We start from the raw sequence: 18,481 nt of genomic DNA on the forward strand, positions 1-18,481 counted from the left end.
TTTCTTATTATTCATCATTTTGAGATCTATGAATTACACATCTACATCTTAAAGCCTTGTTATAAGGACAAATATGCATGAACAAAACTCACTATATGATTATTTTTTTAAAAAACTCGTCCCTAGGCCTTTTCTTTTTTTAGCTTTCATTGTAGGTTCATGGGTACATGTGAAGGTTTCTTAATAGATAAACTTGTGTCATGGGGGTTTGTTGTACATATTATTTCATCACCTAGGTATTAAGCCCAGTACCCAATAGTTATTTTTTCTGCTCCTCTCCCTCCTCCCACCCTCTCCCTCACCAAGTAGAACCCAGTGCCTGTTGTTTCCTTCTTTGTATTCATAAGTTTTCATCATTTAGCTCCCACTTATAGGTGGGAACATGCTGTATTTGATGTTCTGTTCCTGTGTTAGTTTGCTAAGGATAAGCATGTAAAAGTATAGTATGGTATTTTTCACTAGTTTTTATGTTTTGTTAACGTTCATATTTCTAATTTATTTACATACATGCAGGGTAATGTTTCTACATAACTTAATTTATAATTGTAGGTGTTTAAAGACCCTTCAGTGGCATGCTCCCAGCCTTAGGACTATAAGAATGTAAATATCTTGGCATGAAATGTTTTGCACCAGTAAAGGCAAGCAATTCATCATATACAGGTGTTTTCATGCTGAATGAGTATAATTTTTTCAATCAAAGGGAATTATTTTTCACTTTTTACTTCAAGGAAATGGAATACCTTTGGGATACTGTTTTTATTTGGAGTTTCATAAAACTTAAAAGTCATGTTTATATGTTCATTAAAATAATGCCTGTTGGATGTTCTAACATTGATAGTCTGTCTTAAGAATAGTGTTTAAGCAAAATATTTTCAGGCATGATTTCCAAAAGAGTTTATATGTCTTAGTAAACTAAACCATTTTTTGCAAAATGGAAATTTCTAGGAATTGATCATGATATAAGCAAGAAAATTACAAAAAGCTAAGTAATATTGAAATAAATAATAGTAGTTGAATAACTCACAGTGCATGATTGAACTGACACATATGTTATAGAATACTTAGTGAGACTTTTTAATCAACTGAAAAAAATCAGGTAACAGAATATAGAGCAAGATTCCCATTTCATTTAAACACACATTAAACCATATATTCATAGGAAAAAGAATGGAAACCTGTACACTAAAATGATATAGATGATTACATTAAATATGGCATTTTCTCAATTTCCCTTTTTGATGCTCAAAATTTTAAATATTTTCTACAATAAGAAATTTCTATAAAGGGGGAAAACAATAAATCTTATTTTAAAATGAATTAAACTTAATCATTAAAACATCTGTGCAAATATAAAATCACAAGAAAGCTTGATCATATGACAGCAACACTGATAAAAAATGAGAAGGTAGAAATCTGACTTCCTCTATGATCTGCAGCGTAATCTATGATTAGAATTGGATTTCTGTCACACTCTGGCTGATAACCTTATCAGAACCTTTATCCCTGACAAACTAGAAGTTATGATAATAGTGTGTTTTTGTGTAGGTATTTTTCTTAAGGGACAGGTTTATATAGCTTGATTTAGATGTAACAGGATTTGTGAATTAGAACACAGGATTTACATCATAATGTAGACTGGCATTGGTCTTAAAGGAAATAAGTTGCTTTATTTGGGCCACTTTTGCTCTTCGTTTATCATAACAATAGGAAAAGAATAAGATAGTGATGAGAATGCCTAAGCAGATTAAATGCTACTGCTATTGGAGATGAGAAAACTAAGCTGAAAATATAATTAACTTTGTGCAAACGGTAAATATTGTCCTACTATTTTGACCAGGGATGTTTGTTTTATGAGTACACATTTATATCTATTAAAACACCTTGGCCAGGCACAGTGACTCACCCCTGCAATCCCAGCACTTTGGGAGGCCGAGGCAGGCAGATCACGAGGTCAGGAGATCGAGACCATCCTGGCTAACATGGTGAAACCTCATGTCTACTAAAAAAAAATACAAAAAAATTAAATGGGTGTGGTGGCGGGCGCCTGTAGTCCCAGCTACTCAGGAGGCTGAGGCAGGAGAATGGCGTGAACCTGGGAGGCGGAGCTTGCAGTGAGCCGAGATTGCACCACTGCACTCCAGTCTGGGTGACAGCGAGACTCCATCTCAAAAAAAAAAAAAAAAAAAAAAGAACAACAACACCTTTATTGTTAATATTAAAACACCTAATTGTTAAAAATTTTAAACCTTTTTCTTGCTTAAACAAGTCTTTTTTTGTTGTTTTTTCTTTTATTTTCGAGACTGGGTCTTGCTCTGTCACCCAGGCTGAAGCACAGTGGCATGATCTTGGCTCACTGCAACCTCCACCTCCAGGGTTCAAGAGATCTTCCCACCTCAGCCTCCTGAGTAGCTGGGATTACAGGAACATGCCACAATGCCCAGCACATTTTTTGTATTTTTTGTAGGGATGGGGTTTCATCCTATTCTAGGCTGGTCTTGAACTCCTGGGCTCAGGCTCTGCCCACTTCAGCCTCCCAAAGTACTGGGATTACAAGAATGAGCCACCAGGCCTGTCCAGAAGTTGTTTTTAAGACAAGATTTGTTAATACAATGTTCCTTAGGAATGCTTCTGTCGTAGTTTATTAGAACTGATTATGTTATTGTTGTAGGAAAAAACCGGGTTCTTGTCAGAGAACCAGGATAATGTGGACATATTGTAGGATGAGTAGGGCAGGGTTTATTGGTTGCAAAGGAAAAAAAGGGAAACAGGAACCCTCAGCAAAGCAAGAGAGTCCTGTTAGCCGGTTTACCCCCTCACAGATTGAATCCCAGGTTACCACCCAGGAAGAGGAGAGCCAGCCTACTCCCCTCTGCAAAAGGCGGGAACCTCCCGAGGCTCCACCCCATTCTCCCAGTGCACAGACCAGTTGGGTATTCTCCACGGACCCCTTTTTACTTGGCTGCCTCATTATTACATTAAAATTAGCAGCATGATATCTGTGATATTGGTGAGCTGATACTAGTTTTGCATCCTAGTAGAAACAATCATACCTAAAAACATTCCTATAGATTGCATTAATTGCCAATCATTAATACATATAAATAATATTAGGAGAGTTACTCAGTTATATCCTGTAATATTTCCCTGTAGCTTCTGTTGCAGTCACTTGCATCCAGCTGGTATTTAATAAATGTGAACTGATTCATGACTCACCTCTTTTTCTAATTAAGTTCTTAGTCTTAGACTACCTTGGTCTACCTTTCTAATTATCATATAACCCATGACATATAATAGGGCCATGTCTCTGAGCCTGACCAATATTTTGGCCTTTCATGATTAACAGCCTTAACTAATTTTTATCTTATATAGCTAATTTGATTTCATCATTGGAGCCACAAATACCACAGGGAAGCCATGATGATTCAATTACTTTTTTTAGCTGATAGTTTTAACCATTTCACTGGATTCTCAAGTTCAGTTAATCTCTCAGATGGTTCACCTGGTGCTTCAGAAATCAATTCTTAAAAGTGAATTTTATCATGCAATAGAATTTTTCTCTCATCACAGACAATATCTCAAAGTTTCTGTCTGAAACATAAAATATAAGATTTTCTTCATAAGAAAAAATGAGGCTAAAACAAAATTAGTTTTATAGCAGAAAACTACAAGTTAGGTGGTATCTAGCAATTGTGATACTTTGTTATTATATTAGGTCATCTCTCCAGGGCAGAACATCTTTTCCAATTATACTCAAACTGCGTGATTGTCAATTATATCACATCAACTAGCTGTAGCAACCGGGAAGAAGTTTGTACTGATCTTTATACTCTTAAATAACTATGCTGAGTAATTTTAAGAGCAGGGTTTATTGACAAAAATCATAGGCCAAATTACAAGTCAGTACAAAATCTTCATCAATCTTTAGGCAACTAGGCAAAATCCAATTACAGGATATTTGATATAGATAAGTGCCAGCTACTAAAATGAGAAAAAAAATGTAGAAAAGAATAAAAAAAGGAAAATAAGAGGATTAAGATAGGAGGTATAAGAAAGATAAATGAGAGAAAATTAATGAGGAAAGTTAAATGAGATAAATTAGATAAAGTCCTGCCTTTGGATAGTGATGCACAAGTAGCAATTACCCTCTGTAGCACTAGTGTGGATTTCTATGTTCATTAAAGGGGTTACACCAGTGACAGTGATCATTGTTTTTGGTAAATCTATAATGAAGTATAGTGCATTGTGAGACTAACTGGATTGTAATGAAATATACAATTAAGTGAAAATAATGAAAGTAAATGCAAGGATATGAAAGGAACATTTGCTATATTCTTTATGTACATATCCTTCTGAATTACTCTGGAAAAAAAGAGGATAAAAAATTGTATTCTACTCCAAAGTAATTGCCAATAAATACTGTCAAGAGGCAACTCATAGCTGGGCATGGTGGCACATGCCTGTAGTCCTAGCTATTCAAGAGGCTGAGGCAGGAGGATCACTGGAGTCCAGGAATTCAAGGCTGCAGTGAGCTATGATAGCACCACCGCACTCCAGCCTTGGCAACAGAGTGAGACGCCTTCTCTAAAAAAGTAACTAAATAAATAAAAATATTTTTTAAAAAGCAACTCATAAAACAAGATATAGAAAATGCTTTATAATTATGTGTTGCGCTAAATTAGAAATAATAAATTGTTATTGTAGACCAAATGAAGGTTGGTTTCATGAAATAGCATTCGTCTATACATAATGGCGTTAATATATCAAAAACCCTTAATCTAGTGAATAATATGTTGCATTAATAAGTAAACAAGTCTAGTTTGCAAGTTCAATATGATGGAACAATGTTTTATATCAGTTAATATGAGAAGTTTGAGAGGCTGAGGCAGGCAGATAGCTTGAGCCCAGGAGTTTGAGACCAACATGGTGAAACTCTGTCTCTACAAAAAATACAACAAATTAGCCAGGTATGGTGGTGCGTGCCTGTAGTTCCAGCTACCCAAGAAGCTGAAGTGGAAGGATTACCTGAACCAGTGCAGTTGAGGCTGCAGTGATCCAAGGCCACTGCCTTCCAGCCAGGGTGGCAGAGTGAGATCCCGTCTCAAAAAAACCAAAAAAAACAAAAAAAAAGAAAAAGAAATCATGTGGGAAGTATATTTTATAATATCCTAATAAATAAATCTTTGAGGATTACTGCTATTTTATTTATTTATTTATTTATTCATTCATTTATTTTGAGATGAAGTCTTGCTCTGTCACCCAGGCTGGAGTGAAGTGGCGCGATCTTGGCTCACTGCAACCTCTGCCTCCTGGGTTCAAGTGATTCTCTTGCCTCAGCCTCCCTAGTAGCTGGGATTACAGGTGTCTGCCACCATGCCTGGCTAATTTTGTATTTTTAGTAGAGATGGGGTTTTGCCACGTTGACCCACTGGTCTCAAACTGCTGACCTCAGGTGATCCACCCACCTCGGCCTCCCAAAGTGCTGGGATTACAGGCCTGAGCCACCACGCCTGACCCTACTGTTTATTATTTTAACAAGAAGAGATGATGATGTAACATAATCATCATAATAAAATGACAACATATAGTGAAAATTCAAGTATTGTGTACTTTCAAACAGTTGATCATTCCATTCTCATACAAGCCATGGAGTTTGCTACTACTAAGAAGCCTATTTTATATTTAAGTTAACTTAATTTTAATGGGTCATATCACTTGAAGATAGCCAAAGAGCGTCTAAGTGACAGAGCCAGACGTTAGGTTCTGTGTTCTCATTCTCTATATGCTATTTATTTGCATGTAATCCATTACCTTTCATATGCTTCCATAAAATTATTAATTTTGGTGGCTAAAACATAAATGTTTCAGCTTGATTTTTAACCAAACTAGGTATAATTTACATTTATACATACACATAAATGTAAGTAACTAAGTATAAATGAAGATTCCAAATTTTTATTGTATTTTCAACATATAACACTGAAGTAGTGACTATTCCATATATACCATGTGAATACAGATAAACATGGTTAGCATTTAATAAGCATAAAATATAATTTTAGTTATGAAATTAAAAAGCTTCAGCATTGACATTTTTAAATACTATATTGGAAAGAATGCTTGCCAACAACAAATTTTCAGAATTTGATATGTGTAATACAGTGTCTTTCATTAGCTCATCAGCCATTGCTGAAGTCTTAGTATCCTGCTACTTTGACTTTTAGTAAATGGTGTTTATTTAGCTCTCCATTATAAATAATATGGGGAGAATATGTCATTGTGCACAAAGGACATGATAAAACATTATAATCAGTCACGCATTCTCTATCTCTTGTAATCACTTAAGTCATTGAAACAAATGTCTCCTTAGATCTCTGTTCTATAGCTGAAGTTCCTCTCTTGCTACAGCCTGCTTAGCCCCCTAATTCTGTCTCTAGACCCAGCCCTCAACTCATAGAACTTCTCAAATTCCATATTTTGTCTTGGATCATTTCGTTTGCCCTAACATTATACTCTATTGAGCAACACACACATTAAGCAGTTAGATGAAACCAACTCCTTTAGAAAACAGTTGAGTTATCATTTATTGTTACATAAACTCCTCATGTAGAGATCTCACTCCTCATACTACATGAATGATCATAGTAATCTAATAAAAACCTGGTCTGAGAGGGAAGAATGGGTTCTGAATCTGAAAATAATGATTTTCTCCATATTGCTACTTATTCATTGACTTACAAAATATTGTCTTAATAACTATTTTGTGCAAAGTACTAAGTTAGGAACCCAGGAATATGAACAAAAATTAAGAAGTAGTATTTTAAGGAGCTTACCACTGTGCATTGGAGAAAATATGCAAATAATCAGATATAAGACATTTCATATGAAATTAGGAGAAAAAAAGTTTGTCGCAGCACTAAGCAGGGCTCAGCCAATTCTGGTTCGGCATCATGAGGGAGGTGATATTTGAATTAACCTTTTAAAAAAATGATAGGTGGTAAGAAGAGAAAGCAAAAGTATTCAAGAATACAGGGATAATATACAAAGAGGCACAGGCCGGGCGTGGTGGCTCAAGCCTGTAATCCCAGCACTTTCGAAGGTCAAGACGGGCGGATCACGAGGTCAGGAGATCGAGACCATCCTGGCTAACACGGTGAAACCCCGTCTCTACTAAAAATACAAAATAATTAGCCGGGCATAGTGGTGGGCGCCTGTAGTCCCAGCTACTCGGGAGGGTGACGCAGGAGAATGGCGTGAACCCAGGAGGTGGAGCTTGCAGTGAGCCGAGATCGTGCCACTGCACTCCAGCCTGGGCGACAGAGCGAGACTCCGTCTCAAAAGAAAAAAAAAAAAAGAGGCACAGAGGTGGGAAATAACTTTCCATCTACATGAAACAGCAAATAATATATGTGTCTGGAATCAAGGATGACTCCAGAGATCAACTGAAACACACGGCTCAAAAGGTAACAAGGTGCAAGATCATGATCATGAGCATGGAGGTTCTTGAAGCATAAATTAAAGATGTTGGAACTCACCTAGAAAGGATGGGAGCCATTGGCATTTGTTTAGAAGGGAAGTGACATGATATCCTCTTGTTTCACTTTTTCAAAATTCATACCTGCTCTTTCCTTTGTTTACAGGACCCTCCCATGAAAGCCCTTCCAACCCCGCATGCTTTTAAGTCCATTCATTTTAAGCTTGATTCATCTCTTCTGGAAGGTGTTTCTTAACCTCTTTTGTTAAGCTTTGCAGACTCTTTTTCCCAGGACAGGTTATGTACTCCTCTCATTTTCCTGTCTTGTGCTCAGACTTTATATATATATTTTTTTTTTTTTTTTTTTTTTTTTGAGACGGAGTCTCGCTCTGTCGCCCAGGTTGGAGTGCAGTGGCGTGAACTCGGCTCACTGCAAGCTCCGCCTCCCGGGTTCACGCCATTCTCCTGCCTCAGCCTCCCGAGTAGCTGGGACTACAGGCGCCCACCACCACGCCCGGCTAATTTTTTTTTGTATTTTTTAGTAGAGACGGGGTTTCACCATGTTAGCCACGATGGTCTCGATCTCCTGACCTCATGATCCGCCCGCCTCGGCCTCCCAAAGTGCTGGGATTACAGGCGTGAGCCACCGCGCCCGGCCAGACTTTATATATTTTTATGATTCTTGTATAATAATGATCTATTTTTAAAAAGTCTATCACTCTCACTTGATCTGAGTTCAGGAGGAATTCATCATTGGTCTTTGCATTCTCAGTGTCTTGCTAGCATGTTGCCTTCTGGATGCTTCATACGTTTTAACTGACTGAATGATCAGAACTGTATCTTAGTAAGAAAATCTATCATCATTATAGAAGGTACACTAAAGAGAAAATAGAATAAATTTAGGGACACTAGTTAGATGGCCACTGTAATGGGAGATAGTGAAATGATAAAATAAGAAGGTGAATGGAGAAATGAAAAGGAGACACCAAAAAGAGAAAGCTGATTAGAATGGGACAGAGGCAGAAAGACTGATTTGAAGATTATCCTTGACAACTTGGGGAAAGGTTGATCATTGTCCTACACGGAGATGGTTTTGCTAAGGAAACTGTGAGTCTTCTTTTGGTGGGTTGTATCAGACATGTATGTTAGAGCACTGAATTTTTTAGATGTCTAGAAACTATAATTATTCACTTTTAAAACAATAATGTGGATTACTATTTTTTTTGTCTTAAAACCTAAAAATTTATCCTTAAGCAGGTTTGAGTTGTAATCCTATGAGTCCGTAACAGTAAGAAAAAAAAAAACAAAAACTCAACAGTCCAGCCTGGCCAACATGGCAAAACCCTATCCCTACTAAAAATATAAAAACTAGCTGGGTGTGGTGGTGCACACCTGTAGTCCCAGCTATTCGGGAGGCTGAGGGTGGAGAATCACTTCAACCTGAAAGGAAGAGGTTACAGTGAGCCGAGATCACGCCACTGCACTCCAGCCTGGGCAACAGAGTAAGCCTTTGTCATGAAAAAAAAAAAAAGAAAGAAAAAAAAAACTCAACAGAGATAAACGTACATTGCTTCCTTAGAGAGAAGTAATATTTAACCTTTCCCGCTAATCTTATATTTGGGTGTGTGAAAGTTCAAGTTTTATTTGAATCATACTCAACTAATTCCAAATTAATTATATGTTATTTCTCTCTTGCTTCTCTGCAGTATGCTGTCTGGCTAGTCCTCTGGGTTACGTGGAATGTGTTTGTTATCTGCTTCTATTTGGAGGCTGGGGACCTCTCAAAGGTAATTTACCTCTAATTTGCCTGAGTCATCAGTAGGGTGTTAACAAGTCTCTTCCTAAGTAAGGCAGAGTCTCATCCTGTTCTGCTTGCTTAGATGCACCTCAGTGAAAGTAAATTGAAAGGTGTCTTGATTTATATTTCTGCGTTTTTATCATTAAAAATATGTCTGGTGAGTCACAAAAATGTACTTTTTCTTAAGCAAAACTAAGTGAACTGTTGATTATTATAGTGACCAGGCAGTGCACTTTAAAACGTTAGCCACTGAGAGATTTCTGAAGCAAAATGTGAATTTTTTTCAGAGAAAAAAAATCTTGAAGATTTCTGAAATCACTTAGTTTGCTTATTACTCTGCTAAACATTTTCCTTATTGATTTTAAATAACAGTGCAATAATTTAAACAGTTAATGGGCTTTGGTTGAATGAAATTGTTACTAGAGGGATATAATATGTTATAGAAATGAATAAAATAAACCCCTTTGTTCTAAATAGGCTAGGAAAACTAAATAATTGCTTTTTTCATTTAGTTTTTTTGTGCTCTGTATGTGTGCATCTTGCTACCATATTTTTCACATGGATGCCCTTACTACGCAAATAGCATAGGCTTCAGATCTCGAAAACCATCATCCTTCCATTAGAATGCAATTAACAGCAAAGAAGTCAAATGAGGTAATCCATTCCAGGTAGTAGCAAATTCTGACTCTTGAGGGAGTTTCAAACTTGTATGTACTTCCTCGTATTTAAAACTTTAAAACATAAAAATTGTAAAATGTTCTTTTACTTACCCTATATTAGAACAGAAGGCCCCTACAAACATATTGATATTTTTAAAACCCAGAGATACTCGTGTGCTTTAAAAGACCAAGAGAGCTAAAAAAAAATTTTTTTTAAAGAAAATTCCTCAGGAACTACCTTTGTCTTGTCAAGCTATATATTTTGGGAGGAGAGAGAAGAGAATGGTAATACACATTTATGATCTTACATGCAGGAGTTTCACAAAGCACTCAACATGTGATGTTTGTTTATTACTTAACTGTGGTATGTGGCTTTGTATCAAGGAAAAATCATCTTGATTTGTTTTTATTCAATGACAAAAGATGAAGGATCAAATAAGAGGATGACATCATGATATGAGAGAGAACCAAAGCTTCTTGGATGTGTAATTTTATGATCAGAATGTGGACAAGTCCTCACCGTGGCTGGCAAAATCTCCCTAGAGGATGCCATTTCTGTGTTTTTTTGCAGGGCATCGTTCCCCACACTCTGGTTAGCAGGCAGTCTTTTCAGGAAGGTGCCGTGACCAATGAAAATAAATTGTTCGGTGGCTCTAGGAGGGACCCACACCAGATTGCTGCTTAAAACTCACATTCGCCTCAGTGTAAGAAAAGCAGACACGTTTTTCCAAGGATTTGAATTCCTCGCCCAATTTATACATCTCTGCTACTCTATAATCCACTTTCTTCAAAGAAATTCCACAGTAGAATGACTTTTAATGATATTTTCAATTTTAAATAATCACCTTAAAAATTGTAAGGCAGGTGTTCAGACATATTGCCTGAGTAAAATGATCCAGCAGATCAGATAATTTGTTTAATATTAAGAAAAGAGAGAAAGAGATTTGAGCAAAGCTAGCTGCACAAATGTTCTGTAATTGTGCTCGCTGCTCCACATGATGACTGCAGGCACGGAATAAAGCTGGTGATTTCATGACCTCGGACACAGGCATTGAAACCACAGCGAGGGCACTAAGAATTCTTCCAATGTACATGGGCAGATAATGACTATCCCTTGGCAATGAAACAGTTAATAATACTTTATTTCCTTCTCATCCTATAAACCAAGGCTGGGCTCTGCAGAGCACATGAAAATTTAATAATTTCCTTTTAAACAAATAATCTAAAAAAACCCATAAAGGGCAAAGTTATATAGTTATCTGTACTGGGTTTTTCCTCTCTTTCGTGTTCAAAGGGTTTGAAAAAGGTGTATTTATACCATTTAATTCTTTAGTCGTTGCAACTGCCTCACATTCTTCAAGTAATACAGTGCCAGAAGGAAGCAATGGTAATGGAAAAATGTACAGAAAGATAGAAAGTCAAAAATGGTACATATGAAACTTCTGATAATACTAAAAGAATGTAAACCATTGTTTTTCTCAATCCACCAAAAAAAAAAAAAAAAAACAGTTTGAATGTGTCTACTCTATGAATGGATCAGTTAGTTTGAGGCTGAGGGAGAAATTTGTGAAAAAGAATCAGGGTTGACATTCTGTGGGCTTTATATATGTGAAAGAGATGTATTTATTTCCATGAAATCTTTTGTAAATAAGTGATGGCTTCCTAATGGATATTGGTAAGAGGTAATAAAACGTGGTAAAACATTCAGGTAAATTTTTGTTACCTGATTAGAGTTTAGAACTTTTCTTTTTTTTTTTTATTATACTTTAAGTTTTAGGGTACATGTGCACAACGTGCAGGTTTGTTACATATGTATACATGTGCCATGTTGGTGTGCTGCACCCATTAACTCGTCATTTAACTTTAGGTATATCTCCTAATGCTATCCCTCCCTCCTCCCCCCACCCCACAACAGGCCCCCGTGTGTGATGTTCCCCTTCCTGTGTCCATGTGTTCTCATTGTTCAATTCCCACCTATGAGTAAGAACATGCGGTGTTTGGTTTTCTGTCCTTGCGATAGTTTGCTGAGAATGATGGTTTCCAGCTCCATCCATGTCCCTACAAAGGACATGAACTCATCATTTTTTATGGCTACATAGTATTCCATGGTGTATATGTGCCACATTTTCTTAATCCAGTCTATCATTGTTGGACATTTGGGTTGGTTCCAAGTCTTTGCTATTGTGAATAGTGCCGCAATAAACGTATGTGTGCATGTGTCTTTATAGCAGCATGTTTTATAATCCTTTGGGTATATACCCAGTAATGGGATGGCTGGGTCAAATGGTATTTCTAGTTCTAGATCCCTGAGGAATCGCCACACTGACTTCCACAGTGGTTGAACTAGTTTGCAGTCCCACCAACAGTGTAAAAGTGTTCCTATTTCTCCACATCCTCTCCAGCACCTGTTGTGTCCTGACTTTTTAATGATTGCCATTCTAACTGGTATGAGATGGTATCTCATTGTGGTTTTGATTTGCATTTCTCTGATGGCCAGTGATGGTGAGCATTTTTTCATGTGTTTTTTGGCTGCATAAATGTCTTCTTTTGAGAAGTGTCTATTCATATCCTTTGCCCACTTTTTGATGGGGCTGTTTGGTTTTTTCTTGTAAATTTGTTTGAGTTCATTGTAGATTCTGGGTATTAGCCCTTTGTCAGATAAGTAGGTTGGGAAAATTTTCTCCCATTTTGTAGGTTGCCTGTTCACTCTGATGGTAGTTTCTTTTGCTGTGCAGAAGCTCTTTGGTTTAATTAGATCCCATTTGTCAATTTTGGCTTTTGTTGCCATTGCTTTTGGTGTTTTAGACATGACGTCCTTGCCCATGCCTATGTCCTGAATGGTATTGCCTAGGTTTTCTTCTAGGGTTTTTATGGTTTTAGGTCTAACATGTAAGTCTTTAATCCATCTTGAATTAATTTTTGTATAAGGTGTAAGGAAGGGATCCAGTTTCAGCTTTCCACATATGGCTAGCCAGTTTTCCCAGCACCATTTATTAAATAGAGAATCCTTTCCCCATTGCTTGTTTTTGTCAGGTTTGTCAAAGATCAGATAGTTGTAGATATGCAGCATTATTTCTGAGGGCTCTGTTCTGTTTCATTGGTCTGTATCTCTGTTTTGGTACCAGTACCATGCTGTTTTGGTTACTGTAGCCTTGTAGTATAGTTTGAAGTCAGGTAGTGTGATGCCTCCAGCTTTGTTCTTTTGGCTTAGGATTGACTTGGCGATGTGGGCTCTTTTTTGGTTCCATATGAACTTTAAAGTAGCTTTTTCCAATTCTGTGAAGAAAGTCATTGGTAGCTTGATGGGGATGGCATTGAATCTATAAATTACCTTTGGCAGTATGGCCATTTTCACGATATTGATTCTTCCTGCCCATGAGCATGGAATGTTCTTCCATTTGTTTGTATCCTCTTTTATTTCATTGAGCAGTGGTTTGTAGTTCTCCTTGAAGAGGTCCTTCACATCCCTTGTAAGTTGGATTCCTAGGTATTTTATTCTTTGAAGCAATTGTGAATGGGAGTTCACTCATGATTTGGCTCTCTGTCTGTTATTGGTGTATAAGAATGCTTGTGATTTTTGTACATTGATTTTGTGTCCTGAGACTTTGCTGAAGTTGCCTATCAGCTTAAGGAGATTTTGGGCTGAGACAATGGGGTTTTCTAGATATACAATCATGTCATCTGCAAACTGGGACAATTTGACTTCCTCTTTTCCTAATTGAATACCCTTTATTTGCTTCTCCTGCCTGACTGCCCTGACCAGAACTTCCAACACTATGTTGAATAGGAGTGATGAGGAGGGCATCCCTGTCTTGTGCCAGTTTTCAAAGGGAATGCTTCCAGTTTTTGCCCATTCAGTATGATATTGGCTGTGGGTTTGTCATAGATAGCTCTTATTATTTTGAGATATGTCCCATCAGTACCTAATTTATTGAGAGCTTTTAGCATGAAGGGTTGTTGAATTTTGTCGAAGGCCTTCTCTGCATCTATTGAGATAATCATGTGGTTTTTGTCATTGCTTCTGTTTATATGCTGATTACGTTTATTGATTTGTGTATGTTGAACCAGCCTTGCATCCCAGGGATGAAGCCCACTTGATCGTGGTGGATAAGCTTTTTGATGTGCTGCTGGATTCGGTTTGCCAGTATTTTACTGAGGATTTTTGCATCGATGTTCATCAGGGATATTGGTCTAAAATTCTCTTTTTTTGTTGTGTCTCTGCCAGGCTTTGGTATCAGGTGATGCTGGCCTCATAAAATGAGTTAGGGAGGATTCCCTCTTTTTCTATTGATTGGACTGTCTTCTCTCCTTTTCCTAATGAACTATCTGCCATATGCTTATGAGTGAAACAGAAATTACAGTAATCAACCAACTCACTGTGTACATTCATATTGAAATGTCTTACTTTCAGTAATATGATATACAGGACTAACCCTTTTTATCATGTTTTCTTTGTACACATAGAGGTGTAGTTAATATATTTTCATCATGGAAAATTCTATGAAAATCCGACATTATTATTAAAATTTCAATTAACATATTTTAATTAGTGTCCACATCTAAAGAAAAATAAAAATAATCCACCAGAGAAACTTTTAAATGTTATATCATAGTTAAATTAACAAAATGATGGGAATATAGTATAAAATGATACATAAGATGATAGCAGCAAATAAACATACATATTTCATATAATTATAATTATTTCTGCTAATGCTAATGCATGAGATACTAGTGTTGAAACTAAATATCCTAAAGCATTTAGCAGTGTGTAACTTCCTGGGTTGATATTTTCCTAGATGTCCTGTTAAGGAAACTGAGAAAAAATTAGTCTGTAACCTGAAGTGTCTGGTAATGGTTTGAAATTGCCTTTGGGCATCAAATGTGACGTGGGTTATTGAATTAATAGTTTTGACAGTTCCTCATATAGCCTCATTATTCTGTTGTATTATTCTTGGCAATTGTGGTTCTCTTGATCATATATCAAATAGAGAGAAATTAGAACTAACCTCAGCCATCAACTGAGTTGAGTTATTTTCAAAACAGGAGAGATATGCTATTTGTTCTGAAGTAATTTTTAAGTTGAAAGTATATAGCAGTAGGAAAGAAAACACATATAATACAGTAATTAATCTATTCAGTTCATCACCTGGGAAAACAAAATTTATTTAATTATTTTTTGAATAGTAATACAAAGGGAAGAAAACTTAGTGGTCTTCTGATTGTCCATAAAAACCTGTATTTAATGCATGTGATAAAATTATAAATTACTCAGGCTGAAATTATATGCTTACACTTTTCTTCATATTATGATTTTCAGATATGTTTCTACCTTCATAACGTATGGGACACCATTAGTGAATGATGTGCCTATCTTTAGAAATAAAACAATAAACTTATAGAGCATGAAGGATAAACCAAGGGATTATTGTACACTTAAAACAACCCAACTTGTCTTTATTTAACCCTTTGGGACCAGGGATGCAGGTATATCTCTCTCAGATTTCACTATAGTAACAGAAATTTATACCTAATGTATGTTTCAGAATGAACACATTTGGAAGCAACTCCTAGAAACCTGTCATATTTTAATAATTTTGATAGTTGCTTCAGAGATCTAGATATAACTTGTCAATTTAAAAATTTGTTATATAAAAAAGTCCTGTAACAATGTGGCTTCTTTAAGCTTTAGGAAATAAAATTGCACTCTTGTGAATGTAAGAGACAGGAAGGAGATAAAACCTGTCATATACTGTAGGCTATAGGGAACAAATCCTTAAAACCAGATGCAAGTGCAATGTGGAATAATGTACTGTTCCAACAATCTCAGTTTTATTTCTTCTGTAACAAAATGAATAATTCATTTAGAAAGATATCAGATATTTGGATTCTTTTGCTCAATAAAATCAATGCGTGTATCAAAATTTGCTTTTCTGACCTCTTATGTAAAAAGATGGTATGCAGAGAAATATGTTGTAATCTTTTTTTATTTGAAAAAATAACTCCTCCTCTTTACTCTTCTTCATGAGATAAAAATACATAAGCAATTACTATTAAACAAAGACTACCTATAATAATTGATTTAAGACGAAATTTAACAAACATTATGATGATAATATATTGGGTTCATTTTTTAAATTTTGATTTTCTTACTGTAAAATTTATATATCTGAGAAAACTTCAATTAATTATTACTAAGCTAATTAGAAAAATTTGTATTTCCCAACTATGAAAGCAGATTTTTGCCTTATGATGCAGGGAAAGATATTCGACCTATTATTAATAATTAAATGTAATGTAACGCTTTCCCAAATCTAGAAATGAACCAACCAGTTGGAATTTGGTCAGTCACAATCTCCCTTCTCTTGTTTTCCTTCATAATTCATGAATTAAACTGTTTATTTCCTCATTTCTTAAATTCATTTTTCTTTGTTTTATTTTCTATTTCCTTTTAATACCCCTAAAGTGAGGAAAAGAGTTCATGTACTTTTCTTATTCTCTGTCTCCATTCTTTTACTTGAAAATGCCATTCACTGACACAAACTATCATCTTTACACATATGTCTACCAGATTTATATCTTCAGTCTTGACCTTGTTGCTAAGTTAATGTGTCACATCTCCAACTTCCTGCTGGTGTCAGGTCAATTCTATTGTCACCTTAAATTCAAAATGTCCAAAATGATTTATTGTCATCCCCAAAGAATCCAACTTCTTTAATTCACTTTCTACTAAGAGAAGAAAAAAGAGATAAAAGCAAAATTTATTTTGAAAAAATGAATAAAAAAGGAAAAATAATTTTATTATTATTATTTTTTTGAGATAGAGCCCCACTCTGTCGCCCAGGCTGGAGTACAGTGGTGCAATCTCAGCTCACTGTAGCCTCCGCCTCCCCGGTTCAAGCGATTCTCCTGCCTCAGCCTCCCAAGTAGCTGGGTTTATAGGTGCGTCCCACCACACTAGGCTAATTTTTGTATTTTTAGTAGAGATGGGGTTTTGCAATGTTCGCCAGGCTGGTCTGGAACTCCTGACCTCAAGTGATCTGCCCTCATTGGCCTCCCAAAGTGTTGGGATTACAGGCGTGAGCCACCACACTCAGCCAGAATTTTTTGTGTGGACTACCAAAATCCTTATAAATTGACCATGAGATAAAGCAAGAAATATATATTTGTATAATGTATCTATTACTTGTGTGTGTATGTATATTGTAAACTTTAGATACCAACAAGGTGAAAACAACAGAGATCTGGTAAAGTAATGACTACTCAAAGAAAGCTATATTCCAAAAAGATGAGCTAACTTTGTAAACGTGCTATACCCTGGGTTCATTTGTTGTTTCTGGTTGGGGCAGGAGGCTAAGTATTCAGGCTTTACACCCTGTTGAATGCTATTTTTTGGCAAATGTATAGATCAGCATAGCTTTGAGGGAGGTGGTCTAGGGCACATAGGCAATTTTTCTGTTAAGGCATTAGCCAAATTCTGTACCAGACTAAAAATATAAATGGAAAAACTCTGTAAATGCATAATGAAAATTTTTCGGCAGTCATGCCAAATTAGTTTGAAGACAGGAAAGGACTCTATAGAATAAACTAGGTTTTCATATGAAGATCTGAAGAACAAGCCAGGGGCAAACCAAATACAGACTGAAGATTACCAGAACTAAATCCAGGCTCAACTCAGCACAATTCTTTATTGAAATAAGCTGATTACCCATCACTTTGTCTCTCTAGTTGAGAGAAAAGAGAAACATCTTAGGATAAAGACACGATTATATTAGACATTTACAGTTTATTTATGTGCATGACATCAGGCAATTGAAAATTATTACAGATGCTAAAAGAAAGAATGTAATGATTGAAAGAGAAGAAGAAGATACACAATTGAAATAGACCAAGAGATGATTCAGATATTTTAATTATCTGATAAAGATTTTTAAAAACACATACGCAATATATTAAAGAAAATAAACGGGAAAACTGGAACTAATACATTGAAAGAGAAATAATTTACCCCCAGAGAGGTGGAATTTATGTAAAGAATAAAATGGAAATTCTAAGACTTAAAAATATAATATCTAGAAGTAAGAACTCATTAAGTGGGTTTAATAGTAGATTTAAAAGGATAGAAGAAAGGATTAAGGAACTTGAGAAATAATTGATTAACATTGTCCAAACTAAAGCACAGACAAGGGTTAAAAATACCAAAAAAAAAAAAGAGGAAAGAATGTCAAAAACATATGGGTTCAACTAAAGATTCAATATGCACATTATTGAATTACCAGGATAAAAAAACAGAATTGGATAGAAGCAATATCTGAAGTGAAGATGACAGAGAATTTTCCAAAATTAATTGGTAACATCAACCCACAGATTCAAGAATACTTTCATATTTCAAGTGTAATCAAGAAAACCAGATTTAGGTATAGATGAATAGAAATGTTAAAAATCTAAATCAAAGAGAAGATTATAAGAGGTGCCAAAGATAAAAGACCCAAATGAACAGCAAAAAGACTGACAGTTGACCTTTCAACAGGAAGGCAATTGAATGACATCTTT

General features: G+C 35.8%; 1 protein-coding gene across 3 annotated transcripts in view; it reads left to right on the forward strand.

Annotated features, from left to right (window-relative positions):
- The window catches only part of NKAIN2 (sodium/potassium transporting ATPase interacting 2), a 1,031,975-nt gene that overhangs the window by 548,567 nt on the left and 464,927 nt on the right, over window positions 1–18,481 (forward strand). For all 3 annotated transcript variants that reach the window (XR_008526413.2, XR_008526414.2, XM_024249088.3), the window contains one exon: window positions 9,178–9,258. Coding sequence is in view for 1 of the 3 variants with exons in the window: in XM_024249088.3 (XP_024104856.1) it covers window positions 9,178–9,258 (81 nt within the window). In the remaining 2 variants the exon portion in view is untranslated. The remainder of the gene's footprint in view (window positions 1–9,177; window positions 9,259–18,481) is intronic.

The sequence above is a fragment of the Pongo abelii genome, chromosome 5 (genome assembly GCF_028885655.2).
Source record: "Pongo abelii isolate AG06213 chromosome 5, NHGRI_mPonAbe1-v2.0_pri, whole genome shotgun sequence".
In the NCBI taxonomy this organism is placed as follows: Eukaryota; Metazoa; Chordata; class Mammalia; order Primates; family Hominidae; genus Pongo; species Pongo abelii.